This window comes from Armigeres subalbatus, chromosome 3 (genome assembly GCF_024139115.2).
Source record: "Armigeres subalbatus isolate Guangzhou_Male chromosome 3, GZ_Asu_2, whole genome shotgun sequence".
Lineage (NCBI taxonomy): Eukaryota > Metazoa > Arthropoda > Insecta > Diptera > Culicidae > Armigeres > Armigeres subalbatus.
In genome coordinates, this window is record NC_085141.1 from 207,399,599 (window position 1) to 207,420,238 (window position 20,640).

A 20,640-nucleotide genomic window follows, 5' to 3' on the forward strand; every position below is an offset into this window, starting at 1 on the left:
GTGTATATTTTTTCACATAGCCCCATTGATTACCTAAAACTTTGCTTTTGTTTTCAAGTTAATTTTTTTTTGAAAGTGTTCAAGGTGGTTTTGCTTAGGCCCTTGTCAAAAGTTAGGCTAGAGTCAAAATGGCAAACCAATGATGCAAACTATGTTTTTTGATCACAAAGAATGTTTATACATACAGCGCATCACTCTTCGATTTCCACGCCACACGGAGCATGTTAAGCCGAAGATTTTCATCGTTCTTCACAGACATAAACAAACAAAGACAATGACTATACTTGTTTAAATGTTTTATACCTACTTTGTATTATCCCTTGACACCATCTTTTAATGTTCACTTTTTTTTTCTCAAATACTCTTCATCATTGGGGCCAAATGTAGCCTGTTGATGCAACAACCATAAAGATAAAGATAAAGATATGCAAAATTTCAGAGAAATCTCGCTTAACTTTTCAAAAGGTCCTAAGTAACATTTTTTTTTCATGAATTAATTTGAATAGCGCAATCAACACACCAACATGAAAGCTTTTTATTGCAGTAGTCAAATTAATATATGAAAAAAATGTTACTTAGGTCCTTTTGAAAAGTTAAGCGAGAAATCAAAAATACAAAATTGAAATCTCGAAAAAAAATCATGATTTCACAGACAATTTCTCATAATCATTTTTACCAAATAAATCATGCTGCTACAGAGAGCAATCATATCCCATGTTATCGTGCCACATTGCATAGGTCGAGAAGCCTTGAAGCGATGGATGAACTTGCCTTTGGAAAATTGTGATGTCATAGCCATCAACCTATTTCATTTATTACGTGACGCAGAGAATACACTATTTGATCACTTACCCAAGCTTGATCATCAAAATGTAATCATGTAACTACTGTTCTGATGTTGGATTTTCAATATAGCACCCAAATGAGTGCTATAATGGATTTTATGCAACCATTTTGAGTGAATATACTAAATGATAATAAGTGTTATTATCATTTAGTATGTTAAATGATACTAGCGTTTAACGCTGTAAATATTAGACATAGAGCAATGTATCCTTAGATAAAATTGTAAAGGGGAAATAGCGCTAGAAGTCCGTCATACAAAACTTTTCGGAATCACGGCTCTGGAATGAGTTATTTGCTGAATACTAATTGATAATGAAATGATAAGTTCAATCCCTGACGTACTGTGAACCAGGTATTATGATCAGGAATTGCAAAAAAGGATTTATAAAACGAGACTAGTGTTCCTTCACACGCCGAAATCGAAAATGATTTAAAATATCATCAATTCCAATCATTCTGTCAAATTCTCTCTTTTCGTTTTGGTTTGCTGCGCCTCATTATTTCCAAAATGGCAAAAAATAAACGAGGTCTAGCAAAAATAATATTAGTACCTATTGCTAACAAGTCTATAATATAAATATATTGATAATTTCTGAATATATTAATTGTCATTTAACAGGTTTTCGATAAACATATTTTTCAATTAGTAACTTGGCCTATTAGAAAAAAAAATACATGCCTTTACACTTTACGCTTTACGCCAAAAAAAAGTCTGGTTCTGGTTCAAAAACGCCAAAGAGGGAAAAAAAAGATCGACAGAAATTTCGTTAAAAACTATGAAGCCTGAAATAACTCTACTAACGTTTGAACAATTCAAAGCGATGTTCGGTTTGGTTTACCGCGTATTTTCTTGTAAATATGTAGTTGTTAACTTTTAACTGAGGGAGAAAAATATATGTTTTTTGTGAAAAAATCTAGATCTTTTGGGTTTTATTCATGCACCTCTCAACCGCAAATTACTGTTTTCTGTCACTGTATTTTCTTGTGAGTTTAATTGGTTTAGCCAATGCGTGCGTCAATTTTCCTTTTTTTAAATGCTTGTTCACAAAGCTGTCATTTCATAATTATCCATCTTTCAGCAGTTCGAAAAACTCCTTTCCTTTCTCATTCGCAGACCTTGACTCATTTTATGATATACGGAATAATGAAAAGATGGCTATCATACTAAAAAGAAGGTTACATAATATTTATAGCTTTTGCGCACAGAGATAATAAATCAAAAGAAGCCTTCACACTAATCGATAAAACAAATCAACCCGAAACAATATTTTCAAAACTCAAAACGATCAGTTGATCAATTCAAATTCTCCTAATCCACCAATCTGCTTATCAAAATAAGCTCCTGGATTGATCATTGCGCCTCAATTTTATTACCCCTCCAAACCTGATCATTTGACTGTGTAGACAAATGTACAGCATTTTTACTATCAACACGTAGCCTGACAAATAAATGAGATAGAATTTAATGAATACATTTGCAAATATAAAAAGCATTCGCATATTTAACGACTTCAGAACTAATCGAGAGTATCCAATCAGGTCTTTTGTCCAGAAATAACGTGTTTAAATTAGGAATGGGCGATACCGATACGATGTATTATGACGTTATCTTTTATCGTTTTGAACGAAATAAAACTCGAGTAAATTCTGTTTCAAATTTCGTGCAAGAATACAGCTGAGCAGTATTCCTGTTATAAATTTCTGTTCGAATTTTTAACTTCAACGTCTGTTGAAGATGGCATTCTTTCAGTTTCAGTCTCGTTTCCTAACTCCCATACAATTTATAACTCTACTAAAGACGACCTTAAAGAAAGTTTGATTATTATTATTAGTTTTATAAATCACAAATTTCTTTTCGGTTTATCACGTTTGAGATTCAACAGGGATTATTGAATTTTACTCCAGCATCCAGAAGTTTTCTTCAATATCTGAAGATTTTTTTTTATTACCTGGATTTTCTAGGGTTACTGCTCCTGGACTTCATCTCATAGCTCCGATATTCATCCCACGAAAAACAAAACAATGAAAAGGCATTTGATTTGTTTCTTATTTTTGTGATTTTTTCAGGAGTGAACTGAGCACGCGTGTTAGCAAAAGAAGCGACGAAATTGGTGCCGCATTTCTTTGTTTCGCGTTGAGCTAAATATATACGTTCAGTGAAATGGAAAACGGAACAGTTTCCCTATGTGTGATCCCTATTCTCTACCAAACTCTCCAATTTAATAATAGGGGAGAAGAAGAACGATAACTGTCATAGAGAGAAAAAGTAGAATCACAAAAATTTCACACAGTGTGGTATAGGAAATTGAATATATGTTTGTTATAAAGCAGAAACAAAGATGTGTGGCCGACCCAGCCCCACTTCCGATCCCGAATTTCTGTTGCTATCGGCCTCTGGTGACAACGACGATGGAGCTCGTTGTTTGAGATCCACTTGTGAGGCCACCTGGCCCGAATTATATACAGCAGGCATCTGTTGATGAACACCTGCAGCCGTTGAGTGTTCTCCACTGATACACACCATGTTTCGCTAGCGTATTTCGGTCCTTTCACTTATCTGCCTATTTTCCAGATATTTCTTAAACTCGCAAATGCAGCCCTTGCTTTCTTGATCCGTACACCTATGTCGATCTTGATACCGCCGTCTGACGCCACTTGGCTACCAAGATATTGGAAGCTTTCAACATTCTCCACTGGTTGCCCGGCTACTGCGAAACTGGAAGGGGTCACCGTGTTTACATCCAACGATTTGGTTTTGTTGACGTTGATTACTAAGCCTGCCGAAGAGGAGCGCTCGACAAGGTCGTTGAGCTTACTCTGCATATCAGAGCGCCGTCGAGCGAGGAGTGCAACGTCATCAGCCAATTCGAAGTCGCTTAGGTGCTCCATGGTTATAGGCTGCCATAACAGCCCGCGGTTTGGTTCACGGTCAATCGCTCCTACCAGAATCTCGTCGATTACGATGAGGAACAGTAACGGTGATAGAATTCACCCTTGCCTCACACCAGCTACGACCCGGATAAGGTCGGACAAGACCCCATTGAGCAGCATTCTACACGTAAAGGCCTCGTACTGTGCCTCGATGAGGCCGATGATTTTCTCAGGAACCCCCTTGCGTCTCAGGGCGCCCCACATATTCTCGTGATAGAGACGGTCGAAAGCTTTTTCGTAGTCAATGAATACCAAGTAAAGGGACTCTTGGAATTCGTTGACCTGCTCCAGAATGATACGGAGCGCGACAATATGGTCCACACAGGATCTTCCTGCACGGAATCCGGCCTGCTGCCGCCGGAGAGTCGAATCGATCTTCTCTTGAATCCGGGCTAGGATAACTTTGCATAGAACTTTGAGAACGGTACACAGCAACATAATGCCTCGCCAGTTATCTCATACAGTCAGGTCACCCTTTTTGGGTATCAGAATTTTAAAAGCATACAATATATACATTAGGGTGGCTCAAAAAAGACTTTTTCAAATTTTTTGATGGGCCGCCCTTTTATTCGGTTCTATTTGATGCCCTGATGCTCTGGACAAAATTTCAGCCAAATCCGTCAACGTTTGGGCGTTGCTTAACTCGTTCGAAGTTTATATGGAAAAATGAATGCAGAAACATCCAAAAACAGTGATTTGCAGTTGTACGGCACAATTTACGATCAAGAACCATGATACTCATTCAGTTCTTGTAGAATTAAATACAGAATGTTATGCTGAAAACCGCGAGAAGATTAGAGTTTATTAGGCAAAGATATTAGTATTTTACTGGAGTGTTGTAGGGCTGTATTTCTTTTCAAAGGTAAAAGAAACGAAATTTGCTCAAACCCCACTTCAGAGAAATGCTAATTACTTAGCCGGGAAAACTCCAATCTTCTCGCGATAACATTCTGTATTTAATTCTTCAAAATCTGAATGAGTATCATAGTTCTTCATTGTAAATTGTTCCGTCCAACTGCAATTCACTGTTTTTGGATGTTTCTGCATACATTTTTGCGTAGTGATGAACTTTATTTTTAATTTAAAAATCACTTTAATAAAGATTTAAAAAAAATACATTTTTGCATATAAACTTTCAACGAGTTTAGCACCACCCAAACTTTGACCGATTTGGCTGAAATTTTCTCCAGAGCATCAGGGCATCAAATACAACTGAATAAGAGGGTGGCCCATCAAAACAATTGAAAAAAGTTTTTCCCATACTAATTTGAGCCACCCTAATATACAGGATATTTTGGTTTTTATGTTTTTAATAAATAAGCAGTCAATACTTCAGATTGTTGAATGGCTAACCAAACAAACTAAAAATTGTTTGACTGAAAAATATGTTTAACGTTCTAGGGGCATTTCCTGTACCATGTCAACTTTCCATGATTCTACTTTTTCTCGAGATTTTTCAGGTGGCAGCACTGATGAAGAAACCGCACCCTTTGCTGGAATCAAACATGACCATTATGATCGTACAATCCGTAGTTGCTACTCGATGATTAGTTTGAACTTGCGAAATTCCACAGCGAAACAAATAAAAGGAGCTTGGGGTTAGCTATTCCTTTCTCAATGTACACATTTCAGAGGCTCAAATATTTACAGTCAATAACAGCGCCACCGGCCACATCCTTGCGGTCCTATATGAAGATTAGGTTTCTTAGTTCGACACTGGTTGCTACTATGGTGACCAAGAACACCTCTGCATCTCAACAATTGCTTTGGGATAGGATATTGGGTTATATTTTATAGGATACTAGCTGACCCAGTTTCCTAAAACCTCAAATGCTAGCTTCTCAAAAAGTTAAAGTTTTCCATATTTTCTTTCGTGGTTTGTAATGGATCTTTTTTTTTAATTTCAATATTTTACCTTTCAATAACCTTGAGCCACCGCGTGTACTCCAACAAACTATGATTTATTTATTTATTACCAGACTAAGGCCGGAGTGGCCTGTGCAATACATAAAAGTCTTCTCCATTCTGCTCGGTCCATGGCTACACTTCGCCAACCACGCAGTCTGTGGAGGGTCCGCAAATCGTCCTCCACCCGATCGATCCACCTTGCCCGCTGTGCACCTCGCCTTCTTGTTCCCGTCGGATCGTTGTCGAGAACCACTTTCACCGGATTACTGTCCGACATTCTGGCTACGTGCCCGGCCCACCGCAGTCTTCCGATTTTCGCGGTGTGGTTGGTTCTCCCAACAGCTGATGCAACTCGTGGTTCATTCGCCTCCTCCATTTACCATCCGCCATCTGCACCCCACCATAGATGGTACGCAAACTTTCCTTTCGAAAACTCCCAGTGTGCGTTGGTCCTCCACGAGCATCGTCCAGGTCTCGTGTCCGTAGAGAACTACCGGTCTAATAAGCGTTTTGTGGATAGTCAGTTTGGTACGGCGGCGAACTCTATTGGATCGGTGCGTTTTGCGGAGTCCAAAGTACGTACGATTTCCTGCCATGATGCGTCTCCAAATTTCTCTGCTGGTATCGTTATCGGCGGTCACCAGTGAGCCCGAGTACACGAATTCTTCAACCACCTCGATTTCGTAACCACTGATAGAAACTCGTGGTGGGTTGCTTACATTGACCTCTTTTGAGCCTCTTCCCGTACTTCGTCTTCGACGTGTTGATGACTAGTCCAATCCGTTTAGCTTCGCTTTTCAGTCTGATGTAGGCTTCCTCCATCCTCTCAAAGTTACGTGCCATGATATCAATGTCGGCGGCGAAATCAAATAACTGGACGGACTTCGTGAAAATCGTACCACGCGTGTCAATACCTGCCCTTCGTATTACTCCAAACAAATTATAAACAAATCCATTATCATCCGGCAGTCTTCACCGAAAAGATTTACCACCTAATCGAGTTCATGAACGAACATGCAATTAAAAATTTGGCTAGCTCATGGGGCGTCTCTTACTTGCGTCTGGCAAATACACAACGGCACAAACAACTCCAAAAATAATAGGACCAACACAAGTTAGTTATACATATTATATATTAGAAACACAGAACTAAATTATACATTTATTTATCCGTCTATTTCAACAATTATAAACGCATGTGATTTTTCGGGGTCTTAAAGACAGAAAGAGATCGAAATTTAGCACAAGTCGAACAATTGTTTGAGGAAAAAATGTTGTTAAATTCTACGGGGAACCCTTAGGGATTGTTCCTTTGAGTGAAAAAAAATCAATCTCTGAAATTTTTAGCTTATCGGTTGTTGCATAAGCTGGCGCGTTGATTTGTAGTTTGCATGGGTGTTTCAGCAAAACATAGTAAAATACACCTCCGTCGCTCTTTCGTTCCAAAAATTGGTTCGGTATGTTCGATTGAGGGGCTGCAAAATTGTGGGTTGACATCAAAGAAATCTGGTCCCCACAAGTTCCTATCTCACGCTTCCACGGGTCGTCCGATGACAAAACACCGCCTAGTCTGATGGCCTAGATCCGGAGAACGTGAATTCCGAGCCGTGGACCCCACGACCAACACTGCATCTGCAAAGCAGAGCATAGAGTTGGTTTCGTAGTGATGGTAAAGCAGATGAAGCGAGTGATGCGGTGAAAACCCATTAGCGAACGAATCTGTGTATTGAGGATACGGGGCAAATTCTTCAATTAAAGCTTAATCAACGTTTAAGCACTGAGAAATGATAAATCCGTCGACGTGAAGGACACGTTTTATGAATGTCTTGATAAAGCCTATGGAGAGTGCCCAAATCATGACGTGAAAATTGTTATCGGAGACGCTAACGCTCAGATCGGTAGAGAGGACTTTATCCATCCCATAATCGGTAGGAAGAGCCTCCACTCCGCTACCAATGTCAACGGCCTACGGCTAGTAAATTTCGCTGCTGCCAGAGGGATGGCTATCAGTAGCACCTACTTTGCACGAAAGAACATCCAAAAACACACCTGGAGACACCCAAATGGTGAAACTTGCAACCAGATAGCAAATGGTCTAGTGGATAGGCGCCATTTCTCGAATGTTATCGATGTGCGGACATTCAGAGGTCCGACCATTGACTCTGATCACTACCTCGTTGTCAGTAAAATTCGATCACGGTTGTCAACTATACCGAACGAAAAATCACAGCGAACGATGCGTTACAACATCCAGCGATTGTCGGCGGAAGGAGTATCAGCTGAGTACCGCCAGAAGCTCGACGAACGGATAAGTGCATTCAACAATCAACGTGCAAGAGCAGCCGCAAAACGAACCCACCGCAGGAAGAAAAGAGAGTATGAAGAACAAGTGATAAGCGAGGCGATAAAACCGAAGTGGCTGCCAGGTAGAAGCAACACTTCGAGACTTTGTTGAAGTGATGGTGCATCGGTGAACAGAATAAATATTAGCGACGATGAACAAGCTGTGGAGTCGCCTACACTATTGAAAAGCTGAAAAACAATGAGGCTGCGGGGAAGGACCAGCTCCCGGCTGAACTTCTCAAACATGGCAGTGAGCAGCTTTATGAAGTTCTGCACCATATTATGTCGAAAATATGGTAAGACGGGGAATTACCTGCTAGCTGTTTTTTTTACAAGGGGGAAAACATTTACACATTGACCCAGCACACTCGACCGTACCGGTAAAACCGACTAAACTCCCTTGGGCTCCGCCATTGTTTCCCCCAGGAACTACCTCCCAGTACTACTTCTGGGGGTGCCTGCTAGCTGGTTGGACGGCGTCATTAGTCCCCTCTTTAAGAAAGGGCACAGACTGGAGTGCGCCAATTACCGAGGAATAACCCTCCTTAATTCGGCGTACACATCATTTGTTACCTTAGATCAGTGGTGCTCAGCACTTTGGGCGTTTTTTCCTTAATTTGCTTCTCACTAAATAAAAATTAAATTTGACCATACAAATTAGCACTTGGTTGAAAGATTTTAAATGTATCTACTGCTGAGAGTAATAAAACGGATATTAGTTTTAAATTCGCTCGGTACAAAACAATCAACGCAAAACAAAGGTGTAATTTTACTTTGATCAAGTCGTACGGATTGATTTCGACACCAATATTTGTTTTAATACCCTCAGCTGATAGATATATTTGAAAGCTTTCGTCCAAGTACTTATTTGTTAGGAGAAAGCTCTTTTTCATTTTGTGATAAGCAAATTAATGGAATGCTGAGCACCACTGCCTTAGATGGATTAAAGCAGGGTTATGCACTCTCGAATCTACTGTTCAATATAGCGCTCGAGGGAGCGATTAGGAGAGCTGGTGTGCAAAGAAGCGGTTACATTATCACAAGATCCATATGCTCCTGGGATTTGCGGACGATATCGATATTATCGGGATTGATCGCCGTGCCGTGGAAGAAGCTTTTGCGCCTTTTAAGAGGGAGACAGCGAGGATTGGACTCACGATTAATACCAGCAAAACGAAGTACATGATCAAGCCAAGTACAAGCATCAACGTGGGTTGGAACATTAGTGACGTGCGATAATGATGTTACCCGCGAGATGAAATGGCGTATTGCAGCTGCAAACAGGGCTTAGTCCCATAGTCTGCAAACGAAGATAAAATTTGCGCTGTATACTACTCTCTCTGATTCTCCTGGTGGCTTTATACGGCCATGAAGCATGGACGTTAAAGGAGAACGGTATCTGGCGGCGTCGCATAAATTACGAGTTGTACCAGCTGTATAAAGGGCCGGATATTATTAAGCTTATACAACACGGCAGACTACGGTAGGCTGGACACGTTGTTCGTATGCCGGAAGAACGTCAAGCAAAGATAATATTTAGTAGAGAACCCGTAGGATGCCGCAGGCTTCGTGAACGGCCGCGTACACAATAGCTTTTAGCAGTTGAAGAGGACCTGAGGGCGCTCAGTGTTCAGGGCGACTGGAAGCGATTGGCCCAGGATCGAGTCCAGTGGAGAAGGATACTTTATTCTGATACATAGGTTCATCGGAGAGCTGTAGCCCATCAAGTATCAAGTAAGCATTTTTGACGTATTTTATTTTTTGGTTAACACGAACTTTCACAACTTTTCAAATCCCACCTGGTTTATTTTGTTCCGTTGCAACTGGAGGTCATAATAAATCAAAATAAAACCGAGTTAAAAACACTATGTGTGTCAATATTTCCACTACGATGCTTGCTTACGCATATTAAACAATCAATCAAATTATTACAGTTTGAGACATTGGTGTTTCACACGTAATGGCCGCCTTTCAAGCAACTGATTAGTTAACTTTTTTAATTCTTTATGTTTTGTATCATAACGAAGTTCGACCAATGAACGTATTTTTTTATTTAATCGATGCACTAATAAACTATTTTTGTTCACCTTGGTGAGGATGAAGAATTTAATATTGGTGTGATTGAGTATTTGTAATTTGAAATTTTTCTGTTGAGTTTGAGTTTCGCGCGCTAAATATTGGAATTAACTCCTGATAATCAAGTTCATGTACAGAGTTGCGCATATACAGCTGTTTTTAGAATTCTTCGAATTAGTAATATCTGGTAGAGTTTCGTAAAACTTCTTGTATCGTCGGAGTAGTAGCATAAGCTGCTTTAATTTTATGGACGACTACTAATGCTTATGAGAATCTGTAGTGAAATCAATAACAGCTTCCTTCATATGTTTTGCTGGATAATAATGGAAAGTTACGACATATTATATCTGTAATGGTGATCGGGCGGTTTTTGTTTTCAAATCTGATTAAATTGTTAAATAAAGAATATCTTGAAAATTAATGAAAATAACATATGTATACTTTCACACCAAAATACTCTTTATCAAGTGATAAAACTAGTATGTAGTCTGAATAGGCTATTGAAGATAAATCATCTAGCTTGTTGGCGAACCACTTACAAATTTAAAGCCTTCTGTTACAAACAAAAACCGAAATGAAAAATTCATTTAGCTCAAATTTTTGTGGGGTTATGTGGTGTGACGATCATCACCATCATCATCAATACTTCAGTAGTGCTGCTCACGGAAAAAATACCTACTTGAAGCGTGAGCATTTTTCTAGTGTAAGCTACTCCATTCGAATCGGAAAGCGTAGTAATGCTTTATGAATGGCAGTGAAAAATTAGGCTTCCGTTTCTGTCAAGTACTTTCACATGTATAACAAACGCACTGCATCTAAAAACAAAACACCCGTAGCTTATATGAGATAAAAAAAGATGACTGTGGGTAGATACGTAACTTATGTATCCATAGATGATATTGTTGTACACATTGCATGATTATTCAACACGTACGTTTGATATTAAGATGATTTTGTTCCATTTTCGCAATCACTTATCGCCTTAAAATGCTGAATTTATCAGCAAACGATAGTATTTAAAAATTTTAGTATTCATTTGAAGCTTTATTGTTAAAGCTTGGATGTCTAAAGGACAAGTTTGTTTAATTCTATTATTATTCGCGTCAAGTGCGAAGCACCTCAGATAAGGGCTCTTAGTAGAAGTTGAAAAACGTGTACTTGTGAATGGGTCTAATTTTATGATTTTGTCAAGCTTTTCAACCAAATTAAAGTTACAACATTAGGTTCTTTTTTGCCAGTAACATTGCAAAGCGGCTGTGTGACAAAGTCGGGTCAAGTACGAGACACTAAGAACGGCTTTACTTTGAAGTCGAAATGCAAAAAAAATCTTACTGAGCGTCTGTTCTCCATGTCAGGATCGGCTCACAACAGCGTCTGTTCTCCATGTTAGGGGCGGCTGATCATCGTCCGAGTGCCAGCGAGGGACTCTAAGTGAAACTGTGCACCATGGTCTACCGGGAATAAGAAGGAATGGTTCTCCGGAAATTTAGGGGGTTTAGTGTCAGGCCCTGCCTTTAAAAAAACATAAGCAACGAACAATCAACAAGAGAGTACGGACCGGAACCATCGGCGAAGACCACTACGACGAAAAGGGACTAGCGATTGGAAACTCGGTTCGTGGAACTGCAAATCTCTCAACTTCATCGGGAGCACACGCATACTCGCCGATGTGCTCAAGGACCGTGGATTCGGCATCGTAGCGCTCAATGGTGCGAAAGTTTAGAGTTACCAGAACTGCGGCAACACACATGAGCTGGGAACAGCTTTCATAGTGATAGGCGATATGCAAAGGCGCGTGATCGGGTGGTGGCCGATCAATGAAAGAATGTGCAGGTTGAGGATCAAAGGCCGGTTCTTCAACTTCAGCATAATCAACGTCCATAGCCGACACTCCGGAAGCACTGACGATGATAAGGACGCATTCTACGCGCAGCTGGATCGTGAGTACGACAGCTGCCCAAGCCACAACGTGAAAATCATCATAGGAGATTTGAACGCTCAGGTTGGCCAAGAGGAGGAGTTTAGACCGACTATTGAGAAGTTAAGCGCTCACCGGCTAACGAACGAAAATGGCCTTCGACTAATTCATTTCGCCGCCTCCAAGAATATGGCCATTCGCAGCACCTACTTCCAACACAGCCTCCCATATCGGTACACCTGGAGATCACCACTGCAGACAGAATCACAAATCGACCGTTCTGATTGATGGACGGCACTTCTCCGACATTATCGACGTCAGGACATATCGTGGCGCTAACATCGACTCTGACCACTATCTGGTGATGGTTAAACTGCGCCCAAAACTATCCGTCATCAACAATGTTCGGTAGCGACGACCGCCGCGGTACGATCTAGAACGACTGAAGGAACCTGATGTCGCCACTGCATACGCGCAGTCTCTCGAGGTAGCGTTGCCGGGAGAGGGTGAGATGGGGCCCCTCTTGAGGACTGCTGGAATACAGTCAAAGCAGTCATTAACGACAAAGAACGACGGAACGACGGAACGATTGGTTCGACGAAGAGTGCAGACAGATTCTAGAGGAGAAGGACGCAGCACGGACGGTCGCGCTGCAGCAAGGTACCCGGCAGAACGTGGAACGTTATAGACGGAAGCGGAGACAGCAGTGCGAGGAGATGGAACAGCTGAGCCGTTCTCAAGATACACGCAAGTTCTATCAGAAGCTCAACGCATCCCGCAAAGGCTTCGTGCCGCGAGCAGAAATGTGCCGGGATAAGGATGGGAGCATCTTGACGGACGAACGTGTGGTGATCGAAAGGTGGAAGCAGCACTACGAGGAACATTTGAATGGCGCTGAGAGTACAGGCAGTGAAAGTCAAGGCAGCGGAGGAGATGACTACGTCAGTTCAGCGGACGATGGAAGCCAACCAGTCCCACCTTGAGGGAAGTTAAGGATGACATCCAACAGCTAAAGACCAATAAAGCAGCTGGTAAGGATGGTATCGGAGCTGAGCTCATCAAGATGGGCCCGGAAAAGCTAGCCGCCTGCATGCACAAATTAATAGTCAGAATCTGGGAAACCGAACAGCTACCGGAGGAGTGGAAGGAAGGGGTTATATGCCCCATCTACAATAAAGGCGACAAGCTGGAGTGTGAGAACTTTCCAGCGATCACCATCCGTAATGCCGCCTACAAAGTGATATCCCAGATCATCTTCCGTCGTCTGTCACCATTAGTGAATGAGTTCGTGGGAAGTTATCAAGCCGGCTTCGTTGACGGCCGCTCGACAACGGACCAGATCTTTACTGTACGGCAAATCCTTCAAAAGTGCCGTGAATACCAGGTCCCAACGCACCATCTGTTCGTTGATTTCAAGGCGGCATACGACAGTATAGACCGCGTAGAGCTATGGAAAATTATGGACGAGAACAGCTTCCCTGGGAAGCTTACCAGACTGATCAAAGCAACGGTGGATGGTGTGCCAAACTGTGTGAAGATTTCAGGCGAACACTCATGTTCGTTCGAATCGCGCCGGGACTAAGACAAGGTGATGGCCTTTCGTGCTTGTGCTTTCAAAATTGCGCTAGAAGGTGTCATGCGGAGAGCCGGGTGTAACAGCCGTGGTACGATTTTCAACAAATCCAGTCAATTTATTTGTTTCGCGGATGACATGGACATTGTCGGCCGAACATTTGCAAAGGTGGCAGAACTGTACACCCGCCTGAAACGTGAAGCACAAAAGTTGGACTGGTGGTGAATGCGTCAAAGACAAAGTACATGCTTGTGGGCGGAACCGAGCGCCCGAGGGCCCGCCTGGGAAACAGTGTTACGATAGACGGGGATACCTTCGAGGTGGTCGAGAAATTCGTCTAACTTGGATCCTTACTAACGGCTGATAACAATGTTATTCGTGAAATACGAAGCCGTATCATCTGTAGAAGTAGGGCCTACTATGGGCTCCGAAAGAAACTGCGATCAATAAAGATTCACCAACGCACCAAATGTGTCATATACAAGACGCTGATAAGACCGGTAGTCTTCTACGAGCATGAAACATGGACAATGCTCAAAGAGGACTTGCAAGCACCCGGAGTATTCGAGAAACGGGTGCTTACGACCATCTTTGGCGGTTTGCAAGAAGACAATGTGTGGCGGCGAAGAATGAACTACGAGCTCGCCCAACTCTACTTCGATCCCAGCATCCAGAAGGTAGCTAAAGCCGGAAGGGTACGATGGGCAAAGCATGTTGCAAGAATGCCGGACAGCAACACTGCAAAGATGGTGTTTGTTTCCGATCCGGCAGGTACGAGACGGCGTGGAGCGCAGCGAGCAAGATGTGCAGAACGACTTGGCGAGCGTAGGGCGTATTCGAGGATAAAGAGATGCGGCCTCGAACCGTGTATTGTGGCGTCAAATTGTTGATTCAGTGTTATCTGTATAGATGTTGACTAAATAAATGAATGAAATGAACTATATTATTGACATTTTCTGCAATATGTTCCACATAGGTTACTCCAACTCATATGTGACTAAAATCAGTCACAATCAAGTTGCCCTTAAACATGTTTGCCTGACTTGTGCTGGTCGGGTTAAATTTGTTAACACGAGGTAAACATAGCCATGAGTATCGAATTGAGAAACTAAAGTAGTACATATAGTAGTATTTTACAAACAATTTCACTATATTTTTTTAATCTTGTTCTATTATTTTGCAGCTGTTCATACTGTTGTGCAGTTGAAAACTATGAAGAAAATACCTAACCAATCAGCAAAACCTACTGTGACAAAACGACTTCCTTCAACAGTTGTAAAATCAGACGATAACAAAGACACAAAAAAGAAAGTGAAGCAAACAATTTCCGTATCTAAAACGAGTTCTTTGAGTACCACAAAAAAGATATCTTCCCAGTCAACACAACCAACCACAAGTAGAACCGAGTTTAAAGATAAATCAGAAGACATCAAACAGCGTGTGATAACTAATCCCAAAATCAATATAACCCAACTCAAAAAACAAGTTCCTTCTTCATCATCCAGGAATGGGATACACTCAAAAAAGCCGGTAGCCGGAAACTTCAATGTGACCGTTAATTCACCTCCAAACCATCGTAAAACAACAATTGAGGGAAAAAACGCACCGCCGCCTCGTGATCGTACCAGAACTAGAACGATGAAACCGGAGGAGGTTACCGTGCTTAAGCAAATACCACACATTCCCAGTGAAGTGAGCAGAGAAAAGCCTAAGACCCCAGTAACTTTCGACATCCCGTTCGAAAGCCAGAAACAAAGTTCGTCAAGTGCCAACAAGCAAATCACTAACAAAGTCATTGAAGCTGAGAACGATGGTGATGATCAATATGAATCGGAATTTGAATCATACGAGTCGGACTTCGAGTCCGGATCGTCAAAGAAATCATCTTCTTCTGCATCTTCACAAAAGTCAAGTTTATCGGAATCGTCCGCGTTCACCAGCTCGGAGTCAAGCTCCGATGAAGAGCACGGGAAATCACAAACGCCTATCGAACAGAAGTTAGACTCTGGCAACTACGAAATGAAGCTGAAACGGTTGCTAACGATCAATGATACTGGTAACGCCCCCGTCAGCGTACCAAAGCAAGAGGACAATCAACCAGATTCTGGTATGAACAGTGGATTGTTTGAGAGCCATTCTACGTCTAGTAGCACCAAGTTATTGCAGAAACGATATGCTGAAATACTGGACAAAATATCATTTAACACGATGGTGTATGAACTATACGAAGAAAAACCAGCGCCATATGAATATTTCGTCAAACACTATGGTCACACGAAGAATATTCAGAATCACACCCAAACTGAAACTGATGTGCACTCAAGTGAAACACAATCAGATGATATTCATCTCAAATCTGCATGGGTGCAGCATCCACCCCAATTTTCATTATCATGTCTAAACGGCATGATCACAAATCCCGATAGTTATACTGAAGAAAAATTGGGTGTAGCGCAAGAAGATTTCATTGTTGATGGTTGCCCTATTCAGCAGAAAGACGATTTCTCAGATTTCCTTGTAAACCTTGAATCGGGAAAATTAAAAGATACTTATAAAACACACCTGTTCAATAAGTCCAGCTTCAACTTAAATGATTTGCGAAGCTTTTTGAGACGTTCACTCCCTATTATCGAGGCGACTTTGGTTCAGAACGTTCAACACTATGGAAACCCTACGACCAAAACTGTAGAGCTTCAACTGCAAAATACGTCGGACACTAGCACGGTAACACATGCGCACTATGACAGCGGATCTCAGCATGTCCTTCTAACTTTCCATGAGTGTGACATAGAGAAGTCCTGTCACAGGTATGTAATCAGCGTGTGGGATACCAGAAACTGCATTCGACCCAAGGCGATCCTTTCATGTTGGAGCGCCATAGCATGCACTGAGCGGATTGGTCCCGTTATTTTAGGAGGCACCACAGACGGGTAAGTTAGCTCTACCACATTGAACATTGCCACCAGAATTATTGTTACTATGTATTTGTCTTCCAGAACCTTATGCCTTTGGGCTGTAGAGAATAACAATGAGGAACCAGCGGCACCATTTCAGTTAATTAGTTCTAATGTGCTAAACAATGAAGCTGAAAGCTGTTACTACGGTCATGTAGTAGCGATTCGATCAGCAAACCAATCAGCCAGTCACAGTAGTATACCAACATGTCAGGTTAGTGTTTTTCATTTATACTTTTCCAAGAATTCTGGAGAATTACCACTCTAAGAATTGCTCCTTTAATAATTCTGTGGACTTCCCTTTTTCCGAATTCTGAGAAAATATTTCCCAGGAATTTTGTAGAACTCCTTCTCCAGGAATTCTGGGAAGCGCTAATTACAAGAATACAGAATTATTTCTTATCAAGTAATTCTCTGGAGTTCCTTCCTAGGAGTTATGAGGATTTACCCCTTCAGAAAATATGGAGTTTGTTCATATTTCACCCTAGGTCGCTTCCACCACGGATTTTAAGGGACTTTGCCCTCCTCCAGACTGTAATTTTTCTTGAGCTCTGACCAAGTTCTTCCTTGATAATTCTGGGAAATTCCTATTCCAAGAATTCCGGGCTCTTCCATCTCCAGGAGTTCGGGGATATTCCTTACTCAGCAGTTCCGAGGATTTACCCCTTCAGGAATTATGGCTAATTATTCCATCAAAAAATCTTAAGCACTACAGCCTACCCTCCCCCTCAACACAGGTATTCCTCTTTCAAGAATTCTCTGAAAATCTTCTACCAAGGTATTTCGAAGAAATCCTCCATTCTCAGGAATTCTGGGAACTCCATGAATTGTGAAATATTCTTACTTCAGGATTTTTGAAGAATTTCTCCTTCAGAAACTGGCAACCATTGAAATGGCTAGATAATAAGGGCCAAAACAAAAATGCCATAAAAAATCTAAAAATTTTGCTCTAAAACAGCTCATCTGATCGTTTTTTTTATCTTCAGCCATGTCTCGACTATCGGGCAATTAATTTTGTATTATTCATCCTAATCTTTATAATTTTTTTTCGCCGAAAATCAGCATAATTTTGCTGAATTTTGCCGAGCTGAATGATCAGCAATCACTTCAGTAAAAACAAATTACTGAAAATTTCAGCAAGATCAATTGTCATCTCATTTGACAACTTTTTACTAAATAATCAGCAAATTTGAAAGGTTTGCTGAAAACTCCGTAGGTTTGGCCCTTGTAGGATTTGACAGCATCATGCTGATATATTTCAGCAAAATACGTCCAACTGCTGATATCATCAGCTTTTTCGATCCACGTACACATTATAAATAAACTGATTTTCCATTATTTTTTATATTTTATTTAAAAAAAACATAAAATCCAATACAATAAACATGGGGATGTATCTGATAATTGTCCATTTTTTTGTGATAGCCTATAAAATAGTCCGAAATGCTAAACGTCTCTTCATTTGGATTGGCTGAAAAATATTTATGATGTTCCACGTGATTATTTTGTAATAATCTCATGTAAATATATAATTGAATATGATGATGATTCAGATGAAATACTTACAGGCCTCATGTTAGATTCGGCAAATGTTTGATAAAATAACACTTATTTAAAAAGGGAATTGTAAAATCTCCTGCTCAAAACTAAAAATGGTTGCTTTTCTCGAAACATGAAAGTCGATGGGAAATGCTGAATGATCAGCAATCTGTAGAAGTATGCTGATTTTCAGTGAAGATCAATCAAATTACTGACTTTCAGTAAACTTCAAAATTGCTGATTGATTTTCAGTAAAGCATTTTGCTGAAATACTATTTGATATTTTGGTGTGTATGTTTGTAAATTGTGATATTTTATCAGTTTTAATTGCCTTAGATCCAAAAATGTTATGAACATCTATGTATAATAAAACCAAATAAATCCTAATTTTACTATAAGAATGGTATACTCTTATCGCATATCGAAATATTAGGAATAATATGTTATGGAAATGCTAATATCATCTTCCAAACTTAGACGTAAATGTTCATAATAGAATTAGAGGCGAAAGTATAGATTTGATAGTTCCGTTAGGATACGGAATACGGAACGCCTTATATTCTATCATAAACATGTACGTCTAAGTTTGGAAAATGATATTAGCATTTCCATATAATTGAAAAAGAAAAGCATTTAACTTCGCGCAATACACTCATCTCATTAATTAAAAAAAAATTATGCATTTGGGTTTAGCTTTCAATTCATATGTATATTAATTATGCATATCTACCGTATTAATTTCAGGTACTCACACTTTTTGAAGCAGGAATTTTGACCACATGGACGATATCTAGAATAACCCATGAAATAAACTGCGACGATAAATATGGTCTCAACACGGTATTCCACCATGCAAAGTATCAACTTATTCAACAGAACGTTATGAATCTACATTCGATGGTTTATGAACCATCATCATTTTTAAGCAAGAAAAATAATAAAGTGAGCAATTTCCAGAAAGGTAGTCTAGATGATCTACTTAGCTCAAACAACAATACTACTGGCGAATATGGAAATGATGAGATGAGGTCAATCAGCGATTTGCAGATTTATCATAATAAAGCCATTGTTCTGCTAAACGAGCAAATCTTAGTTATCAATTATTTGGAACAAAAGTGTATACTTGTACTGAAAAATCAAGGTATTTTTCACTAATAAGCTAGCTAGAACAAGTTCTCATTTAATATTTCTAATTCCAGATCGAACGTCAAGCCTCAATAAACATCCTAATATGAAAGGATTTATGTTCACAATGTCATCAGATAACTCTATCAAAATCTTGAGCATAGACAAAAAAGTCAACACTTCTTCATCTAACGATACAACAGATATTTATAAAGCTAAGCAGCAAAATTCCATGTCGAACTTGAAAAATAGCCCGATTCTGAACAACAAGTCCTGCGCTATTCAAAACATTGTGAAAAATGAACGAAAATTCTACCATGAGCCAGGTAGCCACACGGACGGCTTCGCTCGGCCTCCCAGCAGTAACTTGGGCGGTAGTCAACAATTCAATCAAAGGACCTTGGATCATATTTCTCTACATCACAATCAGCTATTTTTCCTGAAACAACTAGACCAAAGGAATTCGTGGTTGCATTTTTTGAGCCGAGGCCAGATCCTATGCGTTGGCAACGAAACTCGAGCTCGATTCATTGACCTAAAAACCAGCCGAGAGAGCTATTTGAGTGATTACATTGATACGACGGATGCCGGTAATCGCAGACTGCTCGGAACGACAGACAAACATGTGGTATGAAGTGGCATTCATCGCCAGACGAACATACTAAAAGAAATAAATCATTTACCTTTTGCTTTTTTTATTCTGCAGATAATGGCAACGAGCGGGCAAGGTGTAGTACATCTGTACGACATATCAAATTATTTTGAGAGGACATAGTCACAAGTAGTGTTTAAAATTATTTTTTTAAATAAATATGATTAAGACAATGGTTATTAATGTTATCACATTCTAAACTCATTCTTCTAAAACTGCCTCTTGTTAGAAGAGAAGCTCAGAAACTGTATTACATGCATGTATTACAAGTATGCATGCATCACAAAAAAACTTGATTAATCCACCTAGCGCCTTTCTTGTGCATATAAATAAATAGTATTTTGGTCATAACTTTTGAACGCATAGTGCGACCTGACCAGTGTTCAATGGGAAACAATAAGACAGGATTCCCCATCGAGTGCACATTGCTGGTAGCAAATCGGTAAGACGAGTGACAAAAAAAGAGTGACAGTTTTTGCGCACACACACAGGCGCACATACATTTATCAAAGTACTTCGAGCAGACAGCGGCGCTTCAAATCTCGATGCAGATGTGCTGACAGAAACTCTTGCGAAGGCATGCGATGCGACGATGCCAAGGAGGCTGGAGCCAAGGAACAGCAGGCGGCTAAATTACTGGTGGATCGAAACTCTTTTTAGTCTTCGTGCTACGTGTCGCAGAGCCAGAAGATGCTTTCAGAGAACAAGGTCAAACGGGAGATTAAAGTCAGCCAATCCAACTGCATTAAGAAGTTATCGGGTCGTAACAACAAGG

The 20,640-nt window shown here is 40.4% G+C and overlaps 1 protein-coding gene across 2 annotated transcripts in view; it reads left to right on the top strand.

Moving 5' to 3' along the window:
* The window catches only part of LOC134227662 (uncharacterized), a 58,632-nt gene extending 38,592 nt beyond the window's left edge, over window positions 1–20,040 (top strand). For both annotated transcript variants that reach the window (XM_062709313.1, XM_062709312.1), the window contains exons 2-6: window positions 14,779–16,525; window positions 16,592–16,763; window positions 18,833–19,229; window positions 19,288–19,841; window positions 19,920–20,040. In XM_062709313.1, the coding sequence (XP_062565297.1) occupies window positions 14,808–16,525; window positions 16,592–16,763; window positions 18,833–19,229; window positions 19,288–19,841; window positions 19,920–19,988 (2,910 nt within the window). In that variant the 5' untranslated portion in view covers window positions 14,779–14,807 and the 3' untranslated portion in view covers window positions 19,989–20,040. The remainder of the gene's footprint in view (window positions 1–14,778; window positions 16,526–16,591; window positions 16,764–18,832; window positions 19,230–19,287; window positions 19,842–19,919) is intronic.
* Window positions 20,041–20,640: the final 600 nt, after the last annotated feature.